A 21,313-nucleotide genomic window follows, 5' to 3' on the forward strand; every position below is an offset into this window, starting at 1 on the left:
AAAAAAAAAAAAACATACAAAAAAAAACATACAAAAAAAAAACATACAAAAAAAACATACAAAAAAAAAAAAAATTTTAGTGAAAATATTAATTAATATTAATTTTTTAATTTTATTTTTTTTTTTTTTTTGATTTCTTAAATCATAATCATTTTGGTTTTTGGTTTTGATTTTTGATTTTTTTTTATTATTTTTTTATTATTTTTTTATTATTTTTTTTTAATTTTTACTTTTTTTTTTTTCATTTTTTTTTTTTAAAAAAAAAAAGAAAATTTTTTTTTTTTTTTTTTTTTTTTTTTTTTTTTTTTTTTTTTGAAAATTTTTAGTCACTCGTGCCACTTAAAATTTTTTACACAATTACACACTCTCGCTCTAGATCAAGAGAATTTAAATTAGATAAAAAAGTAATGTTTTAATAATATTAAACTTTTTTTTTCCTTTTTTTTCTTTTTTTTTTTTTTTTTTTTTTAAAAATATTTATCACAATAAATAAAAGCAATACTATTAAATAAATCTTCATAAATTCACACACAACCACTCAAACCTTAATTCACATAAAAATCACAAAAAATTTTTAAACGAACATTATTAAAAAAAATTAAAATTAAAAAAATTAAAAAAAAAAAAAAAAAAAAATTTGTGGTTACAATTATTATTTTAATTAATTTTATTTTATTTTTTATTTTATTTTTTTTTTTTTTTTTTAATTTTTTAATAAATTTTTTTTTTTTTTTTTTTTTATTATTTTTTTTAAACCACATTTTCACAAAACCAACACACGCACACACACGCAATATATATAACAATTTATCCACAATAGTATTTTCTATATAATATATTACAATTCACATTTTAAATAATAAAATAAAATAATATAGTTTCTATATTGTTTATTTAAAAGTTTTTAATATCAATTGTAAAAAAAATAAACAAAAAAAAAAAAAAAACAAAAAAACAAATAGCCAATGATATTCAGTAAAAAAAAAAAGAGTTTAAATATATACTCCCTTATGATGTTATCCTTCTACACATCAACCTAAAAATCATTATTCCTTCTAAATAATAATAATAATAATAATAACAATAATACTTAAACAAACACTTCAGCAGCAAAAAACAAAACAAAAATAAAATAAAATAAAAAAAAAAAACTCAAGCATACATTTATTTCCACACTGTATTAATTTTTAAAAAAAAAAAAAAATTAAAAAAAAAAAAAAAAAAAAAAAAAAATTTATTACAAAACAGGTTCAATTAATCATAACAAAAACAAAAAAAAAAAAAAAAAAAACCAAACAAAAATAATTTTTTAAAAAAAAAAAATATACACATTTAATTTATTTAAACTTTTTTTTTTCAACTTTTCAAACCAATAAAGAAATAGAGAAAAAAAAAAATCAACAAATAAAAAAAACCCAACCAACTCAAAATACAAAAAAAGTAATTTAATATATATAATTAAAAAAATATATATTTAATTCAAAAATAATTATCAAACTTTTTAGTTTATGCCTTGTCAACATCATATAAAAAAAAAAATTGTCTTAAATTACAATAAAGTTTTGTTTAATCTTAACAACAAACCACCGACCAATAACCAACAATTAAATTACAATCATGGCGCAAGTTAATATTCGTAGAGATGTAGAAGATCAATTCTATAGATACAAAATGGAAGTTTTACAAGGAAAAGTAGAAGGTAAAGGTAATGGTATTAAAACTGTTATTGTCAATTTACCAAATATTGCAAGAGATTTAGATAGACAACCAGAATGTAGGTTTTTTATTTATTTATTTATTTATTTATTTATTTATTTATTTATTTATTTATTTATTATTAAATTAATTTTTATTAACTTTTTTATTATAATTTTTTTAAAAAAAAAGACATTACTAAATTCTTTGAAATTGAATTTAATGCTAAATCAAATATTGAAAATGAAAAATATTCAATTAATGGTCAATATACAGTTGAAAGATTAGCATCAGCTTTGGATAAATTCATTAGTAAATTTGTTTTATGTTCCTTTTGCAAGAATCCAGAAACCAAATTTGTCATTAAAAAAGGTGTCATTGAATTCAAATGTGCCGCTTGTGGTAGAGTTGGACCAATTGATATGAAACATAAATTAACCAGTTATATCGTAAAGAATCCACCAAAGGCTGTCTCAACCAAATCAACTCATGATGAAGCTTTGGCTCAACAACCACAAATTAAGAAAGAAAAGAAATCTAAAAAGAAGAAGGATGACGACGATGAGGAAGATGATGTCGTATGGTTCACTGATACCTCTGAAAAGGCTGCTGAAGAGAGAAAGAAAAAGGCAATCGGTGATTCAACCTCTGCTGTCATTAGTATGATGGCTGACATTAGTGTCGAACCACAAAGTGCAAAGGAGGAACAAGATGAAGATGATGAACAAGAGGAAGGCCAAGAAAAAGAATCTGACCCAGTCTCTAGTATCAGTTCATTCCTTGAAACCAATCCAGCTGATCAAGAATTGATGGAAAAACTAGACTCTGTTCAAGAGGAGTTTGGTCTTAGAAGTTCAGCCACCTCTAAAGCTGCAATTGAAGCTTTATGTAAAAACGCTGAAAACACCATCAAATTTGTAAAGACTCAAACCGCTCTCCTCAAGAAAATCTCTAAAAGAAGAGATGGTAAATTGGGTATTTTATTAGGTTTCGAAGAATTATGTGTCAAAGATGAAACACTCTTGAAATCAATTCAAGGTATCTTGAAAAACCTTTTCGATGCTGGTATTCTCACTGAAGAAAATATCCTCAAATGGTATCATCAAAAAGCAAAATCAAAGGTTGTAATTAAAGCTTGTAAAGATTTTATTGCATGGTTAGAAACTGCTGAAGAAGAGGAAGAAGATGAAGAAGAAGATGAAGAAGATGATTCTTAAATTATTTCCATCTTTTATTTTTAATTTCCCTAAATAAAAAAAAAAAAAAAAAAAAAAATCAACAACACTCAATTATAATAACTTCAAATAAAATAATAAAAGATTATATATAAAAAAAAAAAAAAAAAAAAAAAAAATTTTATTAATTTATTAATTTTGATTTTCAACTTTATAATCTATTAATATTTCTTCATTTTTAACATAATACGTAATTGAGAAATCTAAATTATTTTGATGATCTTTTGGGTGATGAATTTGGTTTACAACTTTCCATTTATTTCTTTCATCATTTGAAGGGAATGGATTATAAATTACAACATCATTCTCTTCAATATGAACATCAACATCGGTGATAATTAATTCATGTGAATATTGTTGTGAGTCCTCATAAATTCCTTTACCACCACAAATATAAACTAAATCTGTTTTCAATATATCTTTTGCATAATCAACTGCTTCTTTAACACTTTTTACAATAACATATTGGGCTCCCTTTTCTGTTATACCTGTCTCATATTCTGGTAAATTAATTGCAATTTTCTCTCTAATATTAATAAATTCTTTTTTTGATGAAACAATTATATTAAATCTGTTTGGTAATAAATCTCCAAATGCTTCTAATGAAATTCTACCCTATAATTTTAAAATTTGGAAAAAAAAAAAAAAAATATAATTAATTTATTGAAAAAAAAAAAAAAAAAAAAAAAAAAAAAAAAAAAAAAAAAAAAAAGAATTAAGAAATATTTCTTACAATAATACATGGAAAACCATGAGTTGTATCTCTAAAATGTTTTAAATCTTTTGGTAATTCCCATGGAATGTCACCGGCTTTTGTACCTATAACATTATTTTTTGAAACTGCAACTATAATTGAAACTTTCATATTTATTTTTAATATCTATATATTTTCAATTTTAAATAAAAAAAAAAAAAAAAAAAAAAAATCTAACTAAAATGAAAATTAAAAATATGTTGAAAATATAAAAAATAAAAAAAAAAAAATTTTGGTTTTAGGAAAAAAAAAAAAAAAAAAAAACTAAAAAAAAATATAAAATAATGGATTAGTTTAAAAAAATTACCATAAAAGTTGTAAATGTTTAGATCAAAATGATGTAAAAATTATTTTTAAAATACATACAAACCCTTTTATTTTATTTTAATTTTTTAATTTAAAATAATTATTTTCTATGTGGATCTATTTTTTATCGGCAAACGCAGGTTTTTTTTTTTTTTTTCAGTTTATTTTTTTTAATTTTTTTTTTTTTTTTTTTTTATTTTTTTTTTTTCAATAAAATTTTTTCATTTTAAAAAATAAAAAAATAAAAAATTGCAAATTTTAAAAAAAAAAAAAAAAAAAAAAAAAAAAAACAGATAATATCAAGCGCAACAAATAAATTAAAAAAAAAAAAAAAATAAAAAAATAATATTTTAACATTCAGGAGAGGGGTGGTGCTATTATTTTTATTTTTTTAAATCACCTTACAAATCGCAAAAAAAAAAAAAAACCTCACTCAAAATCACAAAACACACCACCTTAAAAAAAAAAAAATACAAACCACCACCAATCAGTTATTTTAAATATTTTATAATAATCAGCAACAAAATAACAACCCACCTATCAAAGAAAATAATAAATAATCACATATAACATTGATATTTTTTTAATTTTATATTTTTTTTTTAATTTTTTTTTTTCTATTCATTCATCCTTTCATTTATTTATTTATTTATTTATTTATTTATTTATTCAATTGGATAAAAAAAATAAAATAAAATAAAATTAAAATAAAAAATAAAATAAATAAAAAAAACAAAAACTAGACCAATTAGAAACTTTTTTTTTTTTTTTTTAAAATAAAAACTTATTAACAAGAAATAATACAAATTATTTACCAATTTACAAAAATAGTAAAGAAGAATTATAATTATTTTAAATATTAATTAATTTGGTACCATAAAGAATTTTACAGTATATTTATAAAATAGAATTTAAATTTAAAAAAAAAAAAAAAAAAAAAAATGGAAAAAAGAAATACAGAACAAGTACAAAATGATGCAAAGACAGAAGCCACTAATATGTATAAATATGTAGTATGTGAAGCAATGTTATCACCAAACTCAATACCAGTACATTTATCAGAACCATTTAATATTAATGTTGAATTCATTAGAATTTCACAAGATTGGGTTGATTTAGAATTATTAGATAAATCACAACAAATTGTTGAAAAAAGTAAAATAATTTTTTTATTTTCATTTATTATAAATAGTAGTGGGCTCTAATTTAATAACACTTTTTTTTTTTTTTTTTTTTTTTTTTTTTTTTTTTAAAATTTTTAATAGTAAAAATAAATGCAATTACATCAGCAGAATTAAGTAATAATAGTAATCCATTAAGTAGTAGTGGTGGTGGTGGTGGCAATGGAACTCCAATATTAACAAGATCAAATTCAATTTTAAATAGGGGAGCATTGGGATCAAATTCAAGTAGTGATGATTTATTAGCAAATGGTTCATCACCAATTGGTTCACCAAAAAGTAGTAGTAAAGCGAGTATGTTATTAGGTTTAGATGAAAATGAGTCATCATTATCATCATCACCATCATCATCCTCTTCACCAAAGTCATCAAAGAAATCAGAGAATAAGAATGCTGTACTTTCACCAAAATTTGGTTTATTAGCAAGATCAGCAAGTAATAACTTATTAAGTGTAAATAAATTAGAGAAATTAGATCAACCATTATCACCAACTCTTAGTGGTTCGCCATCTTTAAATGTAGTTGGTAGTGGCGGTGGTGGTGGCGGCGGTGGTGGATATCTAACATCACCACCATTAAATATATCAGGTTCATCACCAATGTTATCATCATCAAATGGTAGTTTAAATAGTAGTAATGGTTCATTAAGTATTTCACCATCAAATATATCTTCACCAAGAGGGTTTAACATCAATAATAATAATAGTAATAGTAATAGTAGTAGTGATCAATTTATGTTATCATCAAGTGTTGGTAGTTCATCAGTTTTATCACAAAGTATTGGCGGTACATCAATTAGTAGTAGTGGTGTTAGTGGAACTTTACATTATAATCAAGGTTTTACAATTGTCACCAAAAATATAAATTATACTTTTAATGCACCCGATAGAGATGGTATTAATCATATAATGAATAGTGTTAAAATGTTAGCTATGGGTCGTCCACACCAAGAACAACTTCAACTCACTTTTGACGCAATCGTTGAATCTCTAATAATATCTCAAACCTGTAAAATACCCACTATCCCACCATTACCAACTTCTCCACCACCTCCTCCACCACTTCTCCAAATTACAAATAAACAATCTGAGGCCTAAAAAAAAAAAAAAAATAAAAAAAATAAAAAAAATAATAATAATATTTATAAAATTTATTATAATAGTAATAATAATAATAGTAATAATAAAAAGATAAAGAAAATATCATATTAAAAAAACAATAATTTATTTAAAAAAAAAAAAAAAAAAAAAAAAATTAAAAAATAAATAAAAAAGAAAATGTACTTTTAAAGAATTATGGAAAATAAAAAAAAAAAAAAAAAAAAAAAAAAAACCCCCAATGAAATATCATAATGAAATCTGTGTGTGGTTATATAATGTTTTTGATTTTTTTTTTTTTTTTTTTTTTTTTTTATTATTTTTGTTTTTGTTTTTTTTATTATTATTATTTATTATTATATCTTTTTAATTTTTAAAGTTCCAAAATTTTATTTTCTCTTTTTACCAGAAACAACAGTGTTGGTTTCCTCTAATTTTGAATAGATTTTGGTTGAAGCATGATTAAGGTAGAAAATCCAACCAATTGAAAAAATAATACTTGTAGTACCTGATACTCTGTGAACTGATGAACTAATCATTGCTGTGATAATTACTGCTAAAACAGTTTCTAATAATTTAACATCTCTTTTAATTGCACCAATGAACTGTTATTTCATTTTTTGAATATATTTATTATCAACATCAAATTGAATTGTTAGTGTTTTTGAATATGGATATATGTGTGTATATATATATATATATCATTGGTGGAGGATATAGATTTAATATTAGTATAATAAAATAAAAAAATTTTAAAAAAAAAAGAGAAATAATATCACTTACAGTCATTTGTAAAAAGAATAAGAATGAACCAACAAAACCACCTAAAATTGTTGCTCCTTCACTTGATCTAAAGAAATTTGATCCAATATTTAATAAGGCAAAAATAATGACCCATAAAATTAATGAAATTAAAACTGTTGATCCTTCACTTGGTTGACGAGATGCCATTTTTTTAGTCTTTTTTTTAATATACAATATAAATACACAGATTTAATTAAAATTGAAAAAAAAAAAAAAAATTTTTAAAAAAAAAAAAAAAAAAAAGCAATGCTTGATCATCAAAAAATTTCAAAAATTCTTTTTTTCATATTTTTTTTTTTATTTTTTTTTTTTTTTAAAATTTGACAATTTTAATTTTTATCTAATTCAATTATTGACAAAAAAAAAAAAAAAAAAAAAAAAAAGATACCTTTTGTTTAGTTTAAAAAATCAAATTTTAATTTGAGAATAAAAAACTAAAATAAAATAATAATATATATAAATTTTTAAATTTTCTTTTAAAATTTTTAGTTTTTCTTTTTAAAAAAAAAATAATAAAAAAATAAAACAATTATGTGTTGTGATGAATATTAAAGTTTTAATAAAATAAATCCAAAATAGGAAATTATATTTTCCATATGAAACTATTAATCTATTGAATTTAAAAATTTAGAATTGTTTTCAAATAATTAAATAGTTTTCATTTAGATTTTATTTCTCCAAATAAAGTAAAAAAACAGAAAATAAATTATTTAATTAAAAATTTTTTTTTTTTTTTTTTATTATTTTTTTTTTTTTATTTAAACAAAAAAAAAAAAATTTTCATCTAATAATTATTAAATAAAAAAAATAATAAATTATCTAATTTATCAAATATAACCTCATCCGAATTAAAATAATTCGATTGTTATAAATATATAGAGGTAATTTAAATAATGATAAAAAAAAATCAAAAAAAAATCAAAACCAACTTCTAATTCCCATTTTTTACCAAAAAGACTAAAATGTTTTTCCTTCACAGTATTTTCCATTCAATTAAACACTTTTTCTTATGGATAGGAACTTCAATTGGATCATGTTTCTATGATTGTAGATCTTGTTTTCATGCTAAACAAATTTAAACAAAAATAAAAAATTATAAATAAAAAAAATACTAAATAAAATAAAATAAAATAAAATAAAATTGATTTTCCATTTCCAAGATTTGATTAAATATTTTTTTTTTTTTTTTATTAATTTATTTATTTTTTATTTTTGTTAAAATAGAATTTAATATTACTTATTTTTAAAATGGATTTAATATAGATAAATAAAGCACTAAAAATTTTTTTTTTTTTTATTTTTAATCATAATTATTTTTCATTTTTTTTTTTTTTTATTTTTCATTTTTTATTTTTTTTTTGAAAACGAATCGTTTGTGAAATCAATTTTTTTTTTTTTTTTTTTTTTTCATAATTCTGTTTTTTTAATAAAAAAAAATATGATTAGTAGACCATTATCATCATTATCAATAGGTAAAACTATTTCAAATAACATTTTAAAAAATTCATTAAATCTTCAATTAAAATCAAATTTTTTAAAAAATGAAATTCCTCAATCAAATTTAATTTCAAGTCAACAAATATCATCAACATCAAAATTATCAATATATAAATTTAATATAAATGAATTTAAAAATCATTTTTCAACAAATAGTAGTCATAATAATTCAAATAATAATTCAAATAATAAATCAAATTTAAAGAATGAAAAAGAACCAGAAATTAAAAGTTTTGAAGAAGTTTTTAAAGAAGAAATGTCAAGTAAATTTAAAAGTAAAGATAGAATATTATCACCAATTCCAATTTCAAGTGAAGCCAAATTAATTTTTGAAAATAATAGTAAATTTACATATAAATTATTATTTTTCTGTGGAGTCGTTCAATTTATGTTATTTTTATTCGTACTTGAAGATCTTTTTTCAACAGGTAATCCAACAGCATTAAATTATTGGGCATTCGCAGGCGCAGTATTCTTTACGATTTTAACTCAATTAATGGTTAGAGATAGATGTCGTAAAGCATTAGCATCAATTCACACCTATAACAAAGGTCGTGTAATTGAATTGACCTCTTACTCTTACACTGGTTTCCCAACTAGAAAAAGAGTTATAAACATTAACAATATCATTTCATCGGCTGCAAATGATTCATTACCAACACCACTCACAAATCAAATTGATAAAACCTTTTTCATTAGAGTACCAGGTCAAGGTTATTTCGAAGGTAAATTAAAAGGTTCAACAATTTATGACCCAATTCAACTCGATAAACTTATTAATATTTCAAAAGCTGAAAATACAATTAAAGAAGCAAATAAATCAATTAAAAAACAACAAAAAAAAAATACAAAATAAAAATTTAAAATTTAAAAATTTAAAATTTATCTAATCCGTATCTTTATTTTTAATTAATTCCAAACATCTCTTTTATATTTCCCAATTTTAATCCAATTTTCTAATAATAATTCAGCTTCTTGATCTGATTTTATATTAAAATTATTAAATTTCTTTATAATTTCAATTAAACTATTATTAATTGAATTACCAATTTTATTTTTATTACCACAAACATAGATAATACCACCATTATTTATAATTAAATTATAAATCATTTCACCATTGTCTTCAATTAATTTATTAATATATCCTGATGACAAATATTCTTCATTTTGATTTTCATTTGATTTTTGTTGTTGTTGTTGCTGTGAGTATGAAATGAATAGCTTTGAAATTGTACCATCCTTTTCAAATTCTTTTAATTCATCACTATAAATATGATCCCAATCTTTTCTTTTACATCCAAAAAATAATAAACATTCACCAATATTAAATTCACTTGGTTGTTGTTGTTGTTGTTGTTGTTGATTTTGTTTTTGTTCTTGATTAATATTGTTTAAATCTTGAATTTGATAATATCTATGATGAAGAAAGGACCTAAATGGTGCTAATCCTGTACCAGTTGCAATTAATATAATTGGTGTTGATAAACTATCTGGTAGATTAAAATGATTATTACTTTTTTCAATTGAAAATGGTAAATATATTTTATTTTCATTATTATCATTATTGTTATTATTATTTATTAGTTGTTTAAATAGTTGAATTTGATTATGCATCCAATGTGTACATAATCCAAACTTTTCTTTAATAGTATTATTATTGTTATTATTATTATTATTATTATTATTATTTATTTTAACTAAACTAAAAGTAATATGAATATTATGATTACCACTAGTAAGTGGTGAACTTGATATTGAATATTTCCTAGTTTCATGTGGGGGTATATTAATTAATATATTTTTCAATGTAATGTCACAACGTTTAAATTTACACAATAACGATACCAAATTAATTTTATGTTCAACAATTGTATCATTATATAACTGTTTTCCTTGACCAGATGATAAATAAATTAATTTCAATCTTTCATCTTCATTATTATTATTATTATTATTATTATTATTATTATTATTATTATTATTATTATTATTATTATTATTATTATTATTATTATAAAATTCAGATAATATTCTTAAAAAGAATTGTGGTGGTATATAAGATATATTTAATACCCATTTAAATAAATCAATAATTTTAACCCAATTATTTAATGGTAAATGATTAAATTTACTATTATTACTATTATTATTATTATTATTATTATTATTATTATTTTTATAAATTATATTAATTTTAATTCTTTGATTACCATCACCTAATTTTAATCTTTTTAATAATTTATTTACTAAATCTGATTCATTTGGAGCTAATATTGATATGTAATCACCTGGTACATATGAAACATTTTCATTATTGGTTTTTATATCTAAATGATAGATACGATTGGGTGAATTATCACCTGATAATACTTTATAAGATTCAATCCAACCAATCTTTAATTCACCTTTAAATAATCCATTTAATAAATTATTACATTCTGAAATAGTATTTTCTAAATCATTTTTTGATGTTAAGTTTTTATTAATTGTTGAATCATTTTCATTATTTTCATATTCTATTTCTAAATCGCATTCATTATCATCATTATTAATTGTATTACTAATATTATCATTATTATTTTCACTTTTATTATTATCACCATTATTATTATTATTATTATTATTATTATTATTATTATTATTATTATTATTATTATTATTATTATTATTATTTAATTGATTAATTTTTTCTAATTTTTCTTTATTTCTTTCTTCAATTTTTGATACTAATTTTTTGTATTGTTCTAATTGAATTTCGTAAATATCGTAGACACATCTTATGCATCCACTACCACAACATTCATCAGTTTCGGGTGGAATTGGAGCAGTCGGTTAATCTTCTAATTTAAGATCTTGTTTTAATTCTTCTTCAATTTTGCCATTCATTAATTATTTATTTTTTTTTTTTGTTATTAAAGTTGGTGAAAAAAAAAAAATTATGAGAAATTGTTTTTTTTTTTTTTTTTTTTTTTTTTTAGTTTTTATTTTTTATTTTTTTATTTTTCTCTAATTTTATTTAGTTTTTTTTTATTTTTTTATTTTTTATATTTGTAAATTAATAAGAAAGAATTTGAATATTATTATTATTATTATATTTATTTGTAATTAATAAGAAAGAATTTGAATATTATTATTATTATTATATTTATTACTATTTTTATTATTTTTGTAATACGACAACATTTTATAATATGAATAATTGATATATAACACACTTTCACCCACTAATTTTTTTTTTTTATCTTTTTTTTTTTTTTAATTTAAATTATTTATTTTTATTTATTTTTTTTTTACCTAAAACAACCCTTTTTTTTTTTTTTTTTTTTTTTTTAAAAAAACTTTATAATTTTTCATTTTTTATTTATTTTCCAATAAACAAATAATTAGATAAAAAATAAAAAAAAAAAAAAACATAGTTTTAAAATTAAATAAAATAAAAAAAAAAAAAAAAAACATAGTTTTAAAATAAAATAAAAAAAAAAAAAAAAAAAAAAAAATGAATATTGAGAGTACAACAAATAGTATTATTCCAAATAATGATATTATATCAGGTGTAGGAGGAGGAGATGGTGGTGGCGGTATTAATTTTGGACTATTAGGAATGTTATTTGGAGCACCATTATTAGGAAGTAATAGTAATAATAATTCATCAAATAATAATAATTATAATAATAATAGTAGTATAATTGGAAATAATCAATATGATATGATCAAATTTGGAATTATAATATTTTTAGTTACATGGGTAATTGGATTAATAAAATCTTATTTAATTAGTATAATTGATTTAATTAAGAATCGATTTTATTTTACAGCACATTTGACATACCCAGATTCAATGTTTATTTATTTTTTAGAATGGTTAAGTTCAAAACAAGATTCAACAATCATTGGTACACGTGGTGTTAGTGTGATGACAAGATACCAAAATGTAGAATCAGAAGATGGTGGTCAAATGGATATCAAACTATTACCAACCGGTACCCAATGGTTATGGTATAACGGTTACTTGATTTCAATTGTTCGTGTAACGGCTTCAAAACGTTCATTCGATGGTATTAAAGATGATTCATTAGATGTCACTGTTTATGGTGGTAATAAGAATATTATAAATTCAATATTAGAAACTGCCGTTGAATATTCTGTAACTTTAAATAAGGATAAGGTAAATTATTATCATATAGTATATGTACTATATATATATATAAATATGATATACTAACTAATAATAATAAAATAGACAAAAATTTATAGTTTAGATCAATCATCAACATTTTGGGAATGTATTGCATGTCAAAATAAGAGATTAGTTGATTCAGTATTTTTAGATGAAAATATTAGTGAAAAGGTTGTCAATGATTTGACTAATTTCATACATGGAAAGAAATGGTATACCGATACTGGTGTACCTTATAGACGTGGTTATTTATTGTATGGTCCACCGGGATCGGGCAAAACTTCATTTATCTTATCGATGGCTGGTAATTTTGGTAAATCAATTAGTATTATGAATATGAGTAAAGGCATTCACGATGGTAATATTCATTCGATCATTCAAAAGTGTAATAAAGACACTATATTGGTATTGGAGGATATCGATGCCGTTTTCGTAAAGAGAAAGAACAATTCAGCAGCTGGAAATGATGTTTTAACATTTAGTGGACTTTTAAATGCAATCGATGGTTTGGCATCCTCTGATGGTAGAATATTAATGATGACAACTAATCATTTGGAAAGATTATCACCTGCTTTAATTAGACCTGGCCGTATTGATTTAAAAGTTAAATTTGACTATGCTTCAAATCATCAAATTGAATTAATGTTTAAACGTTTCTTTGATCAAAAATATCATTATCTAATCGATTCAATCAATTCAAAATTGGAAAATCATCAAATTAGTACCGCTCAATTACAAGGTTGGTTCATTATTCATCGTAATTCACCTTTAAATCTTTTACCAACTTGTGATGATTTCATTACTCAATGTACATCTGAAACTACTTCAAATGATAAAATTACAAAAGAAATGTTAGATGATGAAATTAAATCTTATGATGATGATGATGAAGAAGAATCAATTAATAATAATATTAAATTAAATAAAAAATATAATAGTAATGGTAATAATAATTATCAAAAAGATGATAAAAAACCAAGTGTTTTATCACCTTCCAATTCAGAATCTTTAGATAATAGAAATGATGATAATGAAGAAATTTATGAAGACAATAATAATAATGAACTTTTTGATTGTAAGTATACTGGTAACTCAACAACTAGAAAAAGAAAAGTTTAAAAAGGAAAAAAAAAATAGATTGAAAAAAAAAGAATATCTTTTAGAATATCTTTTTGTAAAATAAATAAATAAATAAATAATAACTATAATAAAAAATAAAATAAAAATCTAATTTATTAATAATATAATTTTATAAAATTGTTTATTATTAATATCTTTTTTTATTTCAATAATTTTTTAAAATATTTTAACACACACACACACACACACACACACACACACAATTTCCGAAAGTGTTTCTATTTTTAATTTACCACTCACACAAACACATTCACACAAGATTAATTATAATCGAATGGATTCAATCTCACATTCATATTTTTTGAATACCATGGTAGTTATCAAATTCGAATAATCATTTCTTATATTTTTGATATTATAATCAAATCTCAAAATAATAAAATAAATAAATGTGGAGATTTTCAAAAATGTGGTAAACGGTGTGTATTTTTATTTTTAGTTTTTTAAAAAAAAATTAAAAAATTAAAAAAAAAAAAAAAAACAATTAAAAAATTAAAAAATAAAAAAAACAGTGTAAATGGTTACCACCAAAAACTATTAAATAATAAAATATTAAATAAAAAAAAAAAAAAATAGAAAATAATAATAATTTAAAAAAAATAATAATAATATTTTTTAAAAAAATAAGAAAAGCTATTGGAAATATTATTTAATTAATTAATTAAAAACTTTTTTTTAAGCCTGTTTTTTTATTTTTATTTTCATTTTTATTTTTTTTCATTTTTTTTTTTTTTAATTATTATAATAATCATCACCAAAACGAAAAGGCAACCAGGACGTGAAATTCTTTCAAAAAAAAAAAAAAAAAAAACCAAAAAAAAAAAAAATTTTTGAATGTCGTCGGGCTTAAAAAACCAATAATCATTATTTAAAAAAAAAAAAAGAAAATTTTTTTCACATCATCCTTGTCAAAAATTAAAAAAAAGAATAATATTTTAGTAAACCAATACACATATTTTTTTTCTTTTATCTTTTAATTCATTCTCACTGCATATTTTTTTATAAATTTTTAAATTTTATTTTTATTTTTATTTTATTTTATTTTTTTTTTTCCTAAACCACACATATCCTAAAACGTGCTATTTTTATTTTTTTTATTATTTTTTTATACTTATTTTTTATATAAAAATAAATTGTTTGGCATAATTATACAATAATTAAAATAAATTTGCGTTTATTAAATAAAATTTATAAAAAAAAAAAAAAAAAAAAAGAAAATACATTTCTTTTTAATTTTTTTTTTTTTTAGATTTTAATTTTATTTAAATAAAGTTTTATTAGATCCAGATTTTGTTGTTTCTTATATATATATATTTATTTTTTTTTCATTTTTGTTTTCATTAAAACTATAATTTTAAACAAATAAAACTATAATAATAAATAATAATAATAATAATAATAAATAATAATAAAATAATAAAACTGTAATAAATAATAATAATAATAAATAATAATAAATAATAAAATATAATAATAATAATAATAATAATAATAATAATGTCAACAGTTGTAAAAAAATGTTCATTTCCAATTTGTTCATCAAATGTTTCTACAAATCATGTTTGTAATAGCCATGATATTTTAACAGAAGCACCTGATGAAAGATCATTAAATGCTTGGTATTGTGTAAGTAGAACTAAGAGGAGAAAAAAAAAAAAAAAAAACAAAAGGAGTTGTTGGCATTTGTGGTAATTTTAAATTACTGTGAATGTCAATAACTCCTTTTTTTTTTTTTTTTTTTTTTTTTTTTTTTTTTTTTTTTCATTTTCCAAAATTAATTTTCTAACCTTTATTATTATTATTATTATTATTATCTTATAGGCTGATTGCTTTTCATGTATGAGAAACAGTGTTAAAAAATGCGAATATTGTAATCATTTAAAGGATGAAATCCTCGGCTGGGCTCGTAGAAGAACAGTTTCACCTGATTATTTACCTTTATGTTAACACTTTATTCTCTATATATGTATAACATTAATAGTTAATGGTATACACATACCATTAATAATTAATAATAAAATAATAATAATAATAATAATAAATAATAATAATAATAATAATAATAATAATAATAATAATAATAATAATAATAATAATAATAATAATAATAATAATAATAATATCACTTATTTTGTAAAATAATAGTTCGAGCTATAAATATATATTAAAAAAAATAAAGAAAATTAATAGATAAATTACTTTTTAAACAATTAATGTTTGAAATTTTTTTTTTTTTTTTTTTTTTTTAACTCTATCTTGGTTAATTGTGATTTATGCACAATTTTTTATGTCACCATGAAATTTCAAGATGAACATTGATGAACAATTATTAATATATATATATATATTTCAACATTTGGATATCATTTTCCTTAAAGCAATAATTCAATCTCAATTCCAAAATTTAGATATCTTAACAAATCAATAATTATTACCAAATACAATTCCACCATCTTTTATTAAATTAGTTCTTTCTGAAGGTTTCGTTAAATCACTTATTCCAACCACTGTAAATTATTCCAATTCCTTTTTATTTCAAGTTGAATTTATTTTTTTAAAATTTAAAAATAAATCTCGGGACAAGAGATAAGGACAATTTTTAGTCTAGGTTTGGGGGAGTCTCAATAGAAAATAAATTAAAATAAAAATAAAAAAATAATAATAATAAAATGAATATAAATTAATGATTCCACCAACATTTTTTTCTAATTTTGTATAATTTTATTTATTTATTAATTTATTTATTTATTAATTTATTAATTTATTTATTTTTTTTTTTTTTTTTTTTTTTTTTATTTTTTTTTTTTTTTATTTATTAATTTGGTTTTTTTTTTTTTTTTTTTTTGTCTGGTGATAGGACTTGCTTTATGTTTATGAAATTTTTTTTTCAGTTTCAAATTTTGAATGATTAATATATGGTGTAATTTTTGTATTTTTTGTATATCTAAGTGACAAAACTATTTCTTTACTAGATAATTGTTTGGAAAATTTATATTCTGATTCTAGAAATGAAAGGAATGTATTAAAATCATCATCTTGATCAAATTTTGAATAGGTTGAAAGTTTAATTAATAAAAACATATATTGATAATCCTTGAATTTACTTTGAATTATTCTAACTATTTGTGATTTTTGTTTTTCTTTTGGTTTTTTTATTGATGCCGATGGTAATTGCAATTGTTTTTGTTGATTTGACATTATCGAAAGTGATTTTTTATTTATAATTGAATTTTTATACATATGTAATAAATTTATTAAATTCCAATTCTTTCTATAATTATTATTCTCCATTTGTTCAATCTCTTTTTTATATAATCTTTTAACGTATTTCTCTGATTTATTATGATTTTTAAAATTACAAATTGATTTTACTAAATCATCAATTTGTTTTGTTCTGATTGTTTCAATATAGTTATCATCTGATTCTGACTCTGAATCTGATTCAAAATCTGATTCTTCTTCTTCTTCTTGTCCATCTAATCTCTCTTCATTTAAATCAAAAGAATAATCTTCTTGTTCATTTTCATTTCCTTTATAATGTTCAATTTGATTTCCATTATTTTATTTTGCTTCAAAATTGGATGAATTATCAAACTGAGAATATCATTGATTTTGAATGTATAAATAAAATGAGACTTAATTGGAATATTTATAAAGAAGAGGAAATTATGGAAGTTATGAACATGTTGGAATCTAAAAATAATTTAAAATTATTATCAATCCAAGAGAATTATTCCTCAACTACAAAAGTATCATCGGTATTGGGCGATTCTGATATTGGAAGACAAATTAGCTTTTTTGATCATATCAATTCCTTTTCTCAAAATGCTATTAAATCCCACATTCCAGGTGATTAAAAAAATAGAGATTCCATATTCCAAATTTTTAAATAAAGATTTATAAAATACCTAACAGAAAATCCAATTAAAAACTTTGATATTATAATCAGTTACTGTATGATATCATTACAAAAAAAATGTTAAAGGTATTTTAGTTCTCAAATTATCTATGATCATTTATTTGGAAAAAATAAGATAAAAAAATAAATGAAAAAATTAAAATTAAAAAGAAAAAAAATGAGAAAACATTGGACCCAAATAATTAAATTACTATTTTTTTTTTTTTTTTTTTTTTTTTTTATATGTATAAATATATTATATAAATACATATGTATAAATATATTTAAATTTTATTTTTCTTTTTTTTTTTATATTATTTTGCTTTTTTTTTTCTTTTTTTTTTTTTTTTTTTTTTTTCTTTTCTTTTGTTTATTCCTATCAGTAGATTATTTTTATTAATTATTATTATTTATTAAAATATAATAAATTTGTTATTGGTTTTTTTTTTTTTATTCGGCATTTGTTGAAGGAACTGATTCTTGAACAACAGTTGTAGTACTACTAGTTACAGTAGTTGATTCTTCTTTTGTAGTTACAATGGTAGTAGCAGGAGTGACAGGGGCAGCAACAGGTTGTTTATTTTCATTGAAATTTATATATTGAACACATTCTTGACTAACCAAATAAGATTTAAATGATTCTAAAAGTTGATCACGAATATTTGGACTTGTATCAGTGGAGAAAACCAAATTACTAATCTTTAAATCGAATGAAAGTATATTTTTACAATCTGCATCTAAATTTAATTGAATGAACCATTCAAATTCGAAAAAGTCTTTAGATTGAGCGGATCTTGATCTTTGTTTTTTATAATGTCTAATAAATAATGGTTGTGGTTCCTGTTGTTGTTGTTGTTGTTCTTGTTGTTTTTGTTCTTGTTGTTCTTGTTGTTCTTGTGATGATGATAATTTTTCTTTTTCTACATTTGATGAATCTTCGTTTATTTCATCAATTTTATCTAATATTACACTATTATTACTATTATTTATATTTGAAATTAAAATTCTCCAACCACCAGCATCCATAAATGGTACACCTTTAGCTATATTGAGAGTGATTTCAATTATGACTGGAGCTATGATTGCTTGATTACAACATTTCAAAACTCTAACCAATTTACTATTGTCAGCATGACAAACCTCATCCAAAAATTTAAGTAACTCTCTCTTGAAATCTGAATCTGGATCTGTTGACATTGGTATGTAGGTTGTGAATTTCTCACGAACATCAGTCTCCAATTCTGATGATTCAATTTGAGCCAATGATACCAAAACATGAAAGATATCTTGAATTTTATTACCATATGCTGATTTCTCTTCTGGAGTTGTTTTATGACCAGTGGTATTAAAAGTGAAAGAAGAGGCTAAACGTGGTAAATCGATGCCGACTGAAGTGGTTGCCAATGGTTTATTGAAAGTTTTTGTGATTTTTAATCTCCAATCTTCATCGACTATATCAGCAGGAGCATTGTATTTCTTTGCCTTACTAACTGGTGGTTCACATTTCAAAGAGAGATCAGCCAACTCATCCATTGATACAGTGTTTATATCTTGAAGTTGAATGAAAAGTTTGGTTGGTTTCATTGTGTAATTTCTTTGTTGTTGTAAACGTTGAATCTCAACAACGATACCAAAGATTGTACGTAACTTTTCAACATTAACCATTGAACCATCGTTAGAGAAAGTTGGAATCTTTTGATCGATTTGAGATAGAATGGTACGAAGTATAGAGAAATTTGGTACACATGCACTATTGATCGATTGACAAATTACACCAAATGGATTGGTAGCATCTGGTTTTAACCAAACTTGAAGTGATTGTTCCAACTGAGTGATTTTATTCAAAGTTTCCTTTGGTACAGAATCCCAAGTTTGTTGTAAACGTTTGATATGATGGTTGGTTAAGGCAGTATGAATTGAGATGGCAGTATTGAAATTGGCCAAATCTTTACAATTGATAGCGACATCAACTAAGAGATTAATGATTGCAACTCTTTGTGACTTATCTTCGGTTGATAAGATTTCACCCATAGCCCATTGAGCCCAAATAGTTGAACGTTTCAAAGCCAATGATAGGGATGGTGCAGTTTGTGGATCGACTGAACCTTGAACCAATCTAACCCAATCGGATAATCTAACATTGGTGAAGAGATCATAATCGACCAAAGTACATTGTTCAGCGATTTCCATGGCACTAAGGAGACAATTGTTGACGCCACCACCAATACCGCCACTTGTACTACCAATGCCACCTGTTGAAAGTAAGGTATCAGAGAATGAAGCGGAACGAGTACGAGAATGAACACGTTTTGGTAATTTAAGGAAATCATTGATTGTGGTTCTATGAGAGAGACGACTTGCAAGTTGAGCCTCTAAATGTGGGAAACCTTTTAATATCTTTTTGGAGAGTTCTTTATCCTCACGCATTTCTTTGTAACAATAATCGACCCAAAGTTTAACAGCCTCATTAATGAAACTGGCTTTCTTTGAACGACGATGTTTCTTCCATTTCTTTTTAGTCTCTAAAGTATCTAAATTCTCACGATAGAGTGTGATAAGTTTATCAGCCAATTCGTGTGGTTGAATAAAGAAGAGATGAGTGATAAAGAATGTGAGAGAAAAGTATTTCTCATTGTATGGATAATATTGATCGGTGGCTTTATCAATCAACTTGTCGATTGAACCCTCAGAGATTATCATCTTTCCATCGATATTCTTGTATTTTACATCGGGTTCATTGGTTTTTTCAAATAGAAAAACATAGTTATCAATGATTAATTTGAGGGTTTCAATACCAACTTGAATGTCACTATCGGAACTTGATGTACCTCTGAAAAATTGTGGACCAAATGATTGAGCGATCGATTGAATTGCAATGGCTCTAGTGGTAACAGAATTGCCATTGATATATTTTGAGGTGAAAAATGTTACCAAAATTTGAAGTAATGAACGACGTAGCTGTGATAAAGAATTGATTAATTGTTTTAAATCATTCAACTTAACTTGGGGATTGGTGATATCATTGATTTCCACTAAATCTCCAAAGAATTTACTATTGAATAATGGTTGTGGTAACTCTGCGAAAAATAATATCAACAAACCTGCTACCACTCTTGGATCACCAATAATTGAAAAATCAATTCTTTCAAGATCACTCCTCTTTCTAATTTCTCTTACTGCTGGTTCATTCTCTGCTCCTACAAATACTGAATTAACATCTAATTTATTTGAATTTGATAAAACTGTTATAGTTTGTGTTAAAATTGCTGGTAAATCACCATCATTTGATAATACTAATTGTGTTAATCTAACACCATAAATTCCTATTTTTTTTTAAAAAAATAAAAAAAAAAAAATTAAAAAATATTAATATTAATATCACATATTGTATTTCATTTTTTTTTTTTTTTTTTTTTTTTTTTTTTTACTTACTATATGGTGAATCTAAAATTTGTTGTTGTTGTGGTGAAACAAAACCTTTTTTAACATCAGTTGAAGAATTATTTTTAGTTAATGCTTTTTTGTT

The 21,313-nt window shown here is 21.6% G+C and overlaps 13 protein-coding genes across 13 annotated transcripts in view; 7 read left to right on the top strand and 6 right to left on the bottom strand.

Moving 5' to 3' along the window:
- Positions 1–1,036: 1,036 nt before the first annotated feature.
- Positions 1,037–1,332, bottom strand: DDB_G0286783 (hypothetical protein; the record flags this gene model as incomplete). Its single annotated transcript, XM_632567.1, has 3 exons — positions 1,037–1,055; positions 1,101–1,175; positions 1,298–1,332. 3 exons carry the CDS (start codon positions 1,330–1,332, stop codon positions 1,037–1,039), a joined length of 129 nt encoding a protein of 42 aa, XP_637659.1.
- A 285-nt stretch (positions 1,333–1,617) lies between these two features.
- eIF5 (eukaryotic translation initiation factor 5) lies at positions 1,618–2,912 on the top strand (the record flags this gene model as incomplete). The annotated part of the gene is made up of 2 exons (XM_632568.1): positions 1,618–1,774; positions 1,888–2,912. 2 exons carry the CDS (start codon positions 1,618–1,620, stop codon positions 2,910–2,912), a joined length of 1,182 nt encoding a protein of 393 aa, XP_637660.1.
- A 150-nt stretch (positions 2,913–3,062) lies between these two features.
- DDB_G0286755 (dihydrofolate reductase) lies at positions 3,063–3,795 on the bottom strand (the record flags this gene model as incomplete). The annotated part of the gene is made up of 2 exons (XM_632569.1): positions 3,063–3,545; positions 3,664–3,795. The coding sequence occupies 2 exons, from the start codon at positions 3,793–3,795 to the stop codon at positions 3,063–3,065; spliced, it is 615 nt and encodes a 204-aa protein (XP_637661.1).
- A 1,136-nt stretch (positions 3,796–4,931) lies between these two features.
- DDB_G0286757 (hypothetical protein) lies at positions 4,932–6,268 on the top strand (the record flags this gene model as incomplete). Its single annotated transcript, XM_632570.1, has 2 exons — positions 4,932–5,145; positions 5,256–6,268. 2 exons carry the CDS (start codon positions 4,932–4,934, stop codon positions 6,266–6,268), a joined length of 1,227 nt encoding a protein of 408 aa, XP_637662.1.
- A 389-nt stretch (positions 6,269–6,657) lies between these two features.
- On the bottom strand, positions 6,658–7,219 carry DDB_G0286759 (hypothetical protein; the record flags this gene model as incomplete). The annotated part of the gene is made up of 2 exons (XM_632571.1): positions 6,658–6,873; positions 7,052–7,219. 2 exons carry the CDS (start codon positions 7,217–7,219, stop codon positions 6,658–6,660), a joined length of 384 nt encoding a protein of 127 aa, XP_637663.1.
- Positions 7,220–8,510: 1,291 nt separating this feature from the next.
- On the top strand, positions 8,511–9,425 carry DDB_G0286761 (hypothetical protein; the record flags this gene model as incomplete). The annotated part of the gene is made up of 1 exon (XM_632572.1): positions 8,511–9,425. The coding sequence occupies one exon, from the start codon at positions 8,511–8,513 to the stop codon at positions 9,423–9,425; it is 915 nt and encodes a 304-aa protein (XP_637664.1).
- A 53-nt stretch (positions 9,426–9,478) lies between these two features.
- DDB_G0286763 (hypothetical protein) lies at positions 9,479–11,755 on the bottom strand (the record flags this gene model as incomplete). Its single annotated transcript, XM_632573.1, has 2 exons — positions 9,479–11,316; positions 11,725–11,755. 2 exons carry the CDS (start codon positions 11,753–11,755, stop codon positions 9,479–9,481), a joined length of 1,869 nt encoding a protein of 622 aa, XP_637665.1.
- A 313-nt stretch (positions 11,756–12,068) lies between these two features.
- Positions 12,069–13,868, top strand: DDB_G0286765 (AAA ATPase domain-containing protein; the record flags this gene model as incomplete). The annotated part of the gene is made up of 2 exons (XM_632574.1): positions 12,069–12,737; positions 12,813–13,868. 2 exons carry the CDS (start codon positions 12,069–12,071, stop codon positions 13,866–13,868), a joined length of 1,725 nt encoding a protein of 574 aa, XP_637666.1.
- A 1,518-nt stretch (positions 13,869–15,386) lies between these two features.
- Positions 15,387–15,836, top strand: DDB_G0286767 (hypothetical protein; the record flags this gene model as incomplete). The annotated part of the gene is made up of 2 exons (XM_632575.1): positions 15,387–15,515; positions 15,711–15,836. 2 exons carry the CDS (start codon positions 15,387–15,389, stop codon positions 15,834–15,836), a joined length of 255 nt encoding a protein of 84 aa, XP_637667.1.
- A 361-nt stretch (positions 15,837–16,197) lies between these two features.
- DDB_G0286785 (hypothetical protein) lies at positions 16,198–16,317 on the top strand (the record flags this gene model as incomplete). The annotated part of the gene is made up of 1 exon (XM_632576.1): positions 16,198–16,317. One exon carries the CDS (start codon positions 16,198–16,200, stop codon positions 16,315–16,317), a length of 120 nt encoding a protein of 39 aa, XP_637668.1.
- A 443-nt stretch (positions 16,318–16,760) lies between these two features.
- Positions 16,761–17,087, bottom strand: DDB_G0286769 (hypothetical protein; the record flags this gene model as incomplete). Its single annotated transcript, XM_632577.1, has 1 exon — positions 16,761–17,087. One exon carries the CDS (start codon positions 17,085–17,087, stop codon positions 16,761–16,763), a length of 327 nt encoding a protein of 108 aa, XP_637669.1.
- A 383-nt stretch (positions 17,088–17,470) lies between these two features.
- Positions 17,471–17,746, top strand: DDB_G0286771 (hypothetical protein; the record flags this gene model as incomplete). The annotated part of the gene is made up of 1 exon (XM_632578.1): positions 17,471–17,746. The coding sequence occupies one exon, from the start codon at positions 17,471–17,473 to the stop codon at positions 17,744–17,746; it is 276 nt and encodes a 91-aa protein (XP_637670.1).
- A 491-nt stretch (positions 17,747–18,237) lies between these two features.
- Positions 18,238–21,313, bottom strand: part of gflB (RasGEF domain-containing protein) — a gene marked incomplete at both ends in the record, with an annotated part of 4,915 nt that continues 1,839 nt past the window's right edge. The window contains 2 exons of the mRNA XM_632579.1: positions 18,238–21,110; positions 21,220–21,313. The exon at positions 21,220–21,313 is cut by the window's right edge and continues 1,839 nt beyond it. Of these exons, the coding sequence (XP_637671.1) occupies positions 18,238–21,110; positions 21,220–21,313 (2,967 nt within the window). The remainder of the gene's footprint in view (positions 21,111–21,219) is intronic.

The sequence above is a fragment of the Dictyostelium discoideum genome (assembly GCF_000004695.1).
Source record: "Dictyostelium discoideum AX4 chromosome 4 chromosome, whole genome shotgun sequence".
Classification (NCBI taxonomy): Eukaryota; Evosea; class Eumycetozoa; order Dictyosteliales; family Dictyosteliaceae; genus Dictyostelium; species Dictyostelium discoideum.